A 10,439-nucleotide genomic window follows, 5' to 3' on the forward strand; every position below is an offset into this window, starting at 1 on the left:
ATGATATTTACAGACAGGACAAGTGCACTAGGAAACGACCTCCATCTCGAAAGAAAAAAATGTTCACAGAAATTCCGGATGAATTAGACGGTGCGGCTCCTCCCAGAAGAACACTAGCGCTGTGTGGATAGATCCTCGGGCTGCAGAGTGGACAGTGCACGAGTCTCGGCACAGGGTCAGTCGTGAAAAACAAACCGGCTCCTTCCCCAGACTGTAAGGAATCTTGAAAGATCGTGATGCTTCCTCTTCCTCTTTGTGCGGTGTAGAACGGACTTAAATAAAACTTTTTATATAGAAAATGAAAACTTAATTTACAAAAAATAAATAAAAATTCAAGTTTGTGAGTTTGTTGTGTTTTCTCCCGGTTCGCAGAGACTGTTCAGGGACGGAGTTTGTCGCGTCGTTGATTGTTCTGTAACTTTGGCGTCTTCCTCGCTGTTCACTTTCGCCTGCTCTTCTAGAGCATTGTTAGATTTATTCTCTGCTGTGTCCTTTATACATGTGACGCATCCCTGTGAGCAACAGAAGACATGGGCATGAGATTTACAGAACCTACACATGCAACACAGTATTCTCTCCTACAGGGAGGCCTATAGCCCTAAGGCTACTCAAAAGCATGCTGGGTGTTGTAGTTCTGCACAAATTGGAGACTGCTGGTCCAGACAGTTTACTAAACACTCATCATCACTAGAGTCCTACAGCGCCACCTGTTTAATACCAGCACAGCTGCATTAATGAGTTCTGTTACAACAATGAAGTCATGTGATCACCGGTGTGAACCACAAAAAAAAAATATGAGTGTTCAAGGTGTCAGAGAAAGTGGTCAGTCCTGGGTCAGCTGACTTTATGTGAACTACAGGATGACGTCACCATCTACCAGATCCCTCCTGCTAGCTTCCAGACCCTTTCCCTAACAGCATCTGTATACTGCTGTTATCTCTATGGGATCAGGATAAATAGTAGTTATTCACCTCCCCTCCAGCTCTATCTGTATACTGCTGCTGCTATCTCTATGGGATTAGGATATATAGTAGTTATACACCTCCCCTCCTGCTCTCTCTCTATGGGATCAGGATGTATTGTGGTTAGCTATACACCTCCCCTCCAGCTCCATCTGTATACTGCTGCTCCTATCTCTATGGAAACTAGACATATTGTAGTTATACACCTCCCCTCCAGCTCTATCTCTATGGGATCAGCATATATAGTAGTAATAAACCTCCCCTCAAGCTCAATCTGTATACTGCTGTTATCTCTATGGGATCAGGATGTATTGTGGTTAGTTATACACCTCCTCTCCAGCTCTATCTGTATACTGCTGCTCCTATCTCTATGGAAACAAGATATATTGCAGTTATACGCCTCCCTGCCAGCTCTTTATGTCTACTGCTGCTGCTGCTATCTCTATGGGATCAGGATATGCAATATAGTATTATATTATATTCCTCCCCTGAGGCTACGTGAACACAGCCTACAAAGCTTCATAAGAAATCTTAATTGTGATTATAGGTCAATTCATTTACCTCAATGGCAATATTTAGCTAAAAATGCACTCTGTATAAGAAAATGCATTGGAACTGCATTTGGTGTGAACTGACCCCAACACTTTTAGGAGTCTAATCAGTTCATCTAGCTGAACTCCAGCACCAGCAGCCTAATTAGATGATCAGGTGCAGTGAGGAGACTCCACACCCTCTATTTGCAAAGCCAGAGGATTCACGGCAGCATCAGGAAATCATTTCAGTGATGGAACTGCACCAATATGGAGCCTAACCTATGCCTGCCACATCAGGTGAAACAGGTAAGCACTAGACAAGAACCTCTACATTATTCTCTAATAATAGCCTATGCGGCATTATATATAATAAAAATAAATAAAATGAATTAGAATTCTAACCCGTACTTGAGTGTCTATCTCCTGTGGGACTGTGCGCGTTCGAATCCACGAGTGCACCTCCGCCAGTTCCTCCTTCTGCTCTTCTGTGAACCACGGCTGCTTGTTCCGCATGGCGGTCAGCTTCTCCAGATCCTCTTTTAACAAGGTCTCCTTATCCCTGCAAAAGGAAGAACGAAAGCCCAGAAATAATTTACTAAGCAAGGAGAGATCTCAACACCGGGAAACACATTAAAGTGGACCAGTCATTCTAAAAATGAGGTGGCAGCCATTTTTTACTTACTGTATAACGAATACAAAAAAATAGCCAGAATTGGGCTAGCCTCTGTTCCCCATCATCAGGAATCAAAAATGTTTATATCAAACTGGGGCATGACTTACAAGTTAAAATAGCAATTTTTTGGGTATAATATTAAAATTACATATATAACCCCTATGACAATGTCATGTCATAGGGGTTATATAGGTAATTTTAATACTATACCCAATAAATTGTTATTTTAACTTGTAAGTCATACCCCAGTTTGATATAAACATTTTTGATTTCTGATGATGGGGAACAGAGGCTAGCCCAATTCTGGCTATTTTTTGGAGCTATTTGTATTAACTTGGGTGGAATTTACCCATATGGGGGTTATCAAAATATTAAAAACTTATCACCTGTTACAAGTATGCAATTGAAAAGGGTCAACCTTGCCACCAAACTGAGCAATGCAAAAGCGCATATGCTCGGCCAACGCACCATGCACTCTGCCTATGGCAGCGTTTTCGAAACAGTGCGTCTCCTGCTGTTGCCAAACTACAACTCCTAGCTTGCCCGGACAGCCGAAGGCTGTCCGGGCATGCTAGGAGTTGTAGTTTGACAACAGCTGAGGGCACACTGTTTGGAAAACACTGGCCTATGGGACTGCTGAATATACAGTGGCCCTGACCTTTGACATCCCAAAGCATATGAATGTACCCGTTTTTCATAATTAGTGAGGACCCCAGTAGGCAGACTAATCGCTGATAGGATATTTATCACCGAACGTTGTGGATAGGTAATACGTTTTAAATCTTTGGATGACCCCTTTAAATGAAGAAAGTTGCAATATAACCGCCAGTGTTTTGTTTAAGAGACAGGTGAACTTTAAGGCAGCGCAAAATTTTAATTTACCATAAAACCAGATATGCAATAAAGTCACTTCCCTAATCTTTTTACCTATACAATATCAATCAATAAATAATGATATATATATTTAAAATGTGTCACGGACTGGAGCCATCGGCATTCCTTACCTCTCGGGTACCTGATAAGTCATCATAATCGGGGTAGGTGTTCGCTCTATCATAGTCCATATGGAGTCTTCTCCAGCTTTGGGAAAAGAATCGGATTCCACCACCTCCTGACGTTTATGTCCTTTCTTGGAGGTATCAGAGGACTTGCTAGCAAAGTACTTGCTGCTGTTACTACTTCCTTTAAGGCGTTAATAGAGAAAAAGCAAAGAATCAACCATGTGGTGAAGTACGCGTGAAGGTCTCTTCTTTTCATGCATACAGATACACAGCTCACCATTATCCATGTCTAGAGCTTCAGATGATAACAATGTTCAGAGTGTCAACAATTTGCAATCTACAAGTTCATAACCTACTGCACATGTTGGCTCCACTGTGTCCACTCTGATCATCTGAAGGCAAAAAGGGGGGGGGTTTGAAATGGGGACCACCGATCCTTGCAGAGCGAGTACATGACAGAACAAACGCAGATGTGCCATCCCTGCGGGGGGCTCAGCAGTCCCCATTTCAAGCGGTTTGCAGTCTGAGCTCCCTGGTCTGCGCTCTGTACAATGGACAGGCACAAATAAAGGGGCTCTACACGAAAAGTTTCTTCTCCAATAAGGTCACGTGTGTGGGCTAATAATTGGGATCCATCAGCCTAAACGTTAAAGTTTAGGGTGCTCTTTTCTGTGCCTTCTTGGTGGGCACGGTTTCCTTGCGAGATTTGCAGGTTCTCGTGAAGTGAAGGTTAGTAGAAACTGTATATGCAGATTTTACAAACTCCAATAAGAGAACAGTGATGAGATGAATAGTAATAAGAGAGTAAACCCTTATCTACCACATACATAACATTAAGGAGAACATTTTCATGGAGAGCCCCTTTAATATGTCCTGTTTCTGATCATGTAAAGCATAAATCCACTTTTGATATGTACATAAAAATGTTGAGTAACTTTACAAACACTTTTCTTAAAATTTCTTACATTGTATTATGTACTCCAGTCACATCCAGAGCTGCATTCAGAGTTCTGCTATATTCACAGGACATACCCAACCATAAGCAATCACAGAGTAGTGGGTGCCCATTTTGATTCTGCTATGGAGGGCCCCCTTCTAATATACACATCTCTGTCCTTGTAACCAGCTAGCTTTCAGATAAACCCCAAAATCAATATCAATGTAAAAAAGGAAGGGTACACAGAAGACTGAGCTTCCTAGGCACAAAGGCTGGAGCTGTAAATAAAACGTTGTCTATGTATCCTCTCCTGTAGTGCTCTTCTATGCTAGAAGCTGTTTACCATATCCCCCTACTTCCAGGAAAAGTATGGGGATATGGGAGGGGTGGGGGTTATTCCAATCTTATTTGATTACATTGGGGAGCTAAAGCGAAGCTAAAAGAAAAAAAAAGGTAACATCGATCTCCAAAAATCCATATACATGTGAACATAGCCTTAGAAATTTCCTTAAAGAGTTCCTGTCACCAAATAAAACTTTTAATATTGTTATTTGTGTAATAAGACACTTTCCCATTCACTTGCTTTTAAAATTATCAACAAAAATATGTTTAAAATGTAATAGAAAAAAAACAGCCACTAGGTGGCTGTGTTCTAGTACCTGCTGCAATTAATACAGTGGGTTTTAATTGCACTCAGGAAGTGCTTCTCTGCACAGAGCCTCACTGAAAGATGCACAGAGCCTCACTGAAAGCTGCACAGAGCCTCACTGAAAGCTGCACAGAGCTTGAGGTATTCTATTCATCACAGCTCTGCAACGATGCGAGGATGGAAGTGGTCCCCCAGCAGGCTTCAGTGATGTCATGCCTTAATGGAAACACAGACTTTCTCCTACTGGGAGATTGCCCTATGTGAGCAAGGAGAACGGTAAGATACAGAGCTTTTTAAAGATATTTTTTTAGGGTGAGAGGGGTGTTAGGAGTAGTTAGGGAACATAGCCTGAGTTAGTTTAGAAAAGTATATTTGGTGACTGGTACTCTTTAAAAAGTATGTTAACACCTACTGTACATGCTGCAGATTTATTGCTGGGTTCAACTATTTATTTATATTGATTTACACAGCATAAAATCTGCAGCGTATACAGCATGTGTGAATATACATTAAAGCTTTACTCTGCTACACTGCATTCAGGGAGATTGTAGCTTGGACTCTATGTAGTATTCATATTACAGAACAGTACCTCCGAAAACCACATGTCCAAAAACGCAACGCAGCAGACCATTCTCTGTTGCAAACCAAAAGCAGTAAGATGTCCAGCCTAACATCATATTTCTGAAGGCAGCTTTGGATGTGCATGCAACATGATGCAAGGAGAGAGTAGAACAAGATCATTTGCCAGAGTATCTCAACATTATACAGACTGATGATCAAAAGTGAACCTACTCTTGACAATGTCATTGGAATTTTTTATTTATTTTTTACTCTTTTGTTGGTTGTCACCAGGTAAAAGTGACGCACAGCTGCTTAGTTATATATCCTAAGAGACTCTTAACAATGCAAACACCAGCTACATCGTACAGAGTGACCTCTTGCGGAACGACCCGACCTCAGCGCCGTTAACCTCTTAACCCGCATTGTACTTTCCCTAGTGATATGTCTGGATGTTATATCCCTTATAAGTGAATACAAACCAAACAAAAGATACATAAATTTCAGGGTCACTCTGGGCAAGAGAAAGTGGAGGAAAGCACACATAAGTTACCTGTAAAACACATCAAAGACATTGTCTTTAGTTAAATACCAAACAATGGTTAAAACTGAAATATTTATAAAAAAAAATAAAAAAAAATTACTAAAAATAAAATTATAAACCTTTAAGAGTGAAATGAGAAATGATTTGATTATAGATTATTAACTGATTAACTATTGTGGATAAACACAATTAAAAGCCTTGATTTAAAGCAGTCCCAGTTTACTTACCCATGGCTATATGGTCATTGTAACTAAGGTGATCTGTCCAGCCCTGACACCACCTACAACGTACATGTTTTATTCAGTTCTGCACCGATACCAAACAATCTGGTATACAGTTCAAAGCGAAACAAGACATATTGTGCTGTTCAGTCCATTGTTTGAGCACTATCAGACTAGGATAATGGATACTTACAATAACACACTATTTATTTAGGTGACCGGCAAACTTCCAGTCACTTCATACCTATGCCACTTCCTGAGGTCCCGTTTGAGGTAGAACCGTTAGACCCAGACCCTAAGGAGCTGGAGTTAGCAGATCCGCTTCCTGAAGCGGCTGATCCAGTGCCAGACTGGGAGTCCTCCTGTAGTAAGAGGTCAAAGAGTTCACTAGATGCTGAATGGCTGTCATTGTTCCCGCTGTCCTCTGCTGTGTCCGCCTGGAAGAATAAATACGGTAAGAACAATGGCTTTTATCAGACACTAGTAATGATGATCATCTTTTTAAGATATGAAGTAAAAAATGTTTTAAACATCTACAGAACCTTTAGGATTCTACTATAATACTGCCCCCTAAGTACATGTATATAACTACTATAATACTGCCCCCTATATACAAGAATATAACTACTATAATACTGCTCCTATACACAAGACTATAACTACTATAATACTGCTCCTATATACAAGAATATAACTACTATAATACTGCTCCTATATACAAGAATATAACTACTATAATACATGCATATAACGACCATAATACTGCTCCAATATACAAGAATATAACTACTATAATACTGCTCCAATATACAAGAATATAACTACTATAATACTGCCCCCTATATACAAGAATATAACTACTATAATACAGCTCCTATATACAAGAATATAACTACTATAATACTGCTCTTATATACAAGAATATAACTACTATAATACTGCTCCTATATACAAGAATATAACTACTATAATACTGCTCCTACATACAAGAATATAACTACTATAATACTGCTCCTATATACAAGAATATAACTACTATAATACTGCTCCTATATACAAGAATATAACTACTATAATACTGCCTCCTATATACAAGAATATAATGACTATAATACTGCCCCTATGTACAAGAATATAAATACTATAATACATGTATATAACGACCATAATACTGCTCCAATAAACAAGAATATAACTACAATAATACTGCTCCAATAAACAAGAATATAACTACTATAATACTGCTCCTATATACAAGAATATAACTACTATAATACTGCTCCAATATACAAGAATATAACTACTATAATACTGCTCCTATATACAAGAATATAACTACTATAATACTGCCTCCTATATATAAAAATATAACTACTATAATACTGCTCCTATATACAAGAATATAACTACTATAATACTGCTCCTATATACAAGAATATAACTACTATAATACTGCCTCCTATATACAAGAATGTAACTACTATAATACTGCTCCTATATACAAGAATATAACTACTATAATACTGCCTCCTATATACAAGAATATAACTACTATAATACTGCTCCTATATGCAAGAATATAACTACTATAATACTGCCCCCTAAGCACATGTATATAACTACTATAATACAGCTCCTATATACAAGAATATAACTACTATAATACTGCTCCTATACACAAGAATATAACTACTATAATACTGCTCCTATACACAAGAATATAACTACTATAATACTGCTCCTATATACAAGAATATAACTACTATAATAATGCCTCCTATATACAAGAATATAACTGCTATAATACTGCCCCTATATACAAGAATATAACTGCTATAACACTGTCTCTTATGTACAGTGGGGCAAAAAAGTATTTAGTCAGCCACCAATTGTGCAAGTTCTCCCACTTAAAAAGATGAGAGGCTGTAAATTTCATCATAGGTATACATCAACTATCACATCACATTGCAGGATTTTTAAAGAATTTCTTTGCAAATTATGGTGGGAAATAAGTATTTGGTCACCTACAAACAAGTAAGATTTCTGGCTCTCACAGACCTGTAACTTCTTCTTTAAGAGTCTCCTCTGTCCTCCACTTGTTACCTGTATTAATGGCTCCTGTTTGAACCTGTTATCAGTATAAAAGACACCTGTCCACAACCTCAAACAGTCACACTCCTAACTCCACTATGGCCAAGACCAAAGAGCTGTCGAAACAAAATTGTAGAGCTGCACCAGGCTGTGAAGACCAAGCAGCTTGGTGTGAAAAAAATCAACTGTGGGAGCAATTAATTAGAAAATGGAAGACATACAAGACCACTGATAATCTCCCTCGATCTGGGGCTTCATGCAAGATCTCACCCCGTGGTGTCAAAAGAACTGTGAGCAAAAATCCCAAAACCACATGGGGGGGAGGGGGATACCTAGTGAATAACCTGCAGAGAGCTGGGACTAAAGTAACAAAGGCTACCATCACACACACTACACCACCAGGGACTCAAATCATGCAGTGCCTGACGTGTCCCCCTGCCTAAGCCAGTACATGTCCGGGCCCGTCTGAAGTTTGCTAGAGAGCATTTGGATGATCCAGAAGAGTATTGGGAGAATGTCATATGGTCAGATGAAACCAAAATAGAACTTTTTGGTAAAAACTCAACTTGTTGTGTTTAAAGGAGAAAGAATGCTTAGTTGCATCCAAAGAACACCATACCTACTGTGAAGCATGGGGGTGGAAACACCATGCTTTGGAGCTGTTTTTCTGCTAAGGGACCAGGATGACTTATCCGTGTAAAGGAAAGATTGAATGGGGCCATGTATCGTGAGATTTTTGATTGAAAACCACCTTCCAATTGAAGATGAAATGTGGCTGGGTCTTTCAGCATGACAACGATCCCAAACACACCGCCCGGGCAATGAAGGAGTGGCTTCGTAAGAAGCATTTCAAGGTCCTGGAGTGGCCTAGCCAGTCTCCAGATCTCAACCCCATAGAAAACTTTTGGAGGGAGTTGAAAGTCTGTGTTGCCCAGCAACAGCCCCACAACATCACTGCTCTAGAGGAGATCTGCATTGAGGAATAGGCCAAAATACCAGTAACAGTGTGCGAAAACTTTGTGAAGACTTACAGAAAATGTTTGACCTCTGTCATTGCCAACAAAGAGGATATAACAAAGTATTGAGATTAACTTATTGACCAAATACTTATTTTCCACCATCATTTGCAAATAAATTCTTTAAAAATCAGAGAATGTGATTTCATGGATTCTTTTTCTCATTATGTCTCATCTTTATAAGGGGGAGAACTTGCACAATTGGTGGCTGACTAAATACTTTTTTGCCCCACTGTGTAAGAATATAACTACTATAGCACTACCTCTTTTTGACAAGAATATAGTAACAGTTAGAAAATAAACATCTAAATAAAATTACTATGCCTCTAGCCCAAAATCTTCAGCCAACTATAGGCCAATAGTTTCCCAAACTTGGAACACAACTTACACATTTAATGTCTGCTTTGGTTTCGGCAGTGGTTCCTTCGGGAGGCTCTGCTGGTTTCGGCATTTCCTCTTGGAGGAGGACCAGTTGCAATGGGGAACTGCTTCTAGAGTTACTGAAAAGTCGTGGATCATCACTCTGAATGTCCTGCTGCTCCTCTGCCGACATGGGAGAGGACGCTCGGGATGTCGGGTCCACAAAGTCTGTGGGAATTTGCGATGGCACAGTCTGGGGAGCAGCTGGCATTCCAGTGTATGGATAAGAAGGTGGTGGTGGTGGACAAGGGTACTGAGTGGGGAAGAAAGGCTGAGGTATCTGTTGGTTGATAGGTGGGTACATATTATAATTGGGAAGAAACAGAGCTACAACTGGACCCATGTATGGGGATGGGAATGCTGGGAATGGCTGCATGTTGTAAGAAAAGTTTGATTGTGGTATTGATTCAGGAGCCACTGATGAAGTGGTACAGTCTCCGGCTACTGTGGTGCCCATGTGTGGGAGCTGGAACCCAGGCACGGTATACGTTGGCTGAATTGGGATCATCATCGGAGCTGGGAAAGCCATGTTTGATGGACTTGGGTGAGAGACTTCAGACGGTGGCCAAGATGGTGGTGAAGGCCCTGGTCTTCTTGGTCGTGGTGGTAGGTTGGGGTGTGATCCATTACTGTCTGATGATTCCATTGGTTTCTGCCTTTTGTGCTTGCCCTGTTTTTTACCTTTTTTCAAAGCCGCTGGAGTAGTTTGCCGAGATGAATGTTCTCCTGAGAAAATAAAAATCGATAAAATTAGGAACTCTACAAGGCCTTCTTCATGCTCCTGAACACAAGTCCATGATGCTTTGGCAAGGGCATCCAATGGTCAGTTATATT

At 40.0% G+C, this 10,439-nt stretch overlaps 1 protein-coding gene across 3 annotated transcripts in view; it reads right to left on the bottom strand.

Moving 5' to 3' along the window:
* Positions 1-266: 266 nt before the first annotated feature.
* PER3 (period circadian regulator 3) overlaps positions 267-10,439 on the bottom strand; it is a 69,040-nt gene continuing 58,867 nt past the window's right edge. For all 3 annotated transcript variants that reach the window (XM_056542386.1, XM_056542385.1, XM_056542387.1), the window contains 5 exons: positions 9,574-10,331; positions 6,323-6,515; positions 3,173-3,350; positions 1,904-2,054; positions 267-512 (listed from right to left, as the gene is read on the bottom strand). In XM_056542386.1, coding sequence (XP_056398361.1) covers positions 333-512; positions 1,904-2,054; positions 3,173-3,350; positions 6,323-6,515; positions 9,574-10,331 — 1,460 coding nt within the window. In that variant the 3' untranslated portion in view covers positions 267-332. The remainder of the gene's footprint in view (positions 513-1,903; positions 2,055-3,172; positions 3,351-6,322; positions 6,516-9,573; positions 10,332-10,439) is intronic.

Source organism: Hyla sarda, chromosome 10 (genome assembly GCF_029499605.1).
Source record: "Hyla sarda isolate aHylSar1 chromosome 10, aHylSar1.hap1, whole genome shotgun sequence".
Lineage (NCBI taxonomy): Eukaryota > Metazoa > Chordata > Amphibia > Anura > Hylidae > Hyla > Hyla sarda.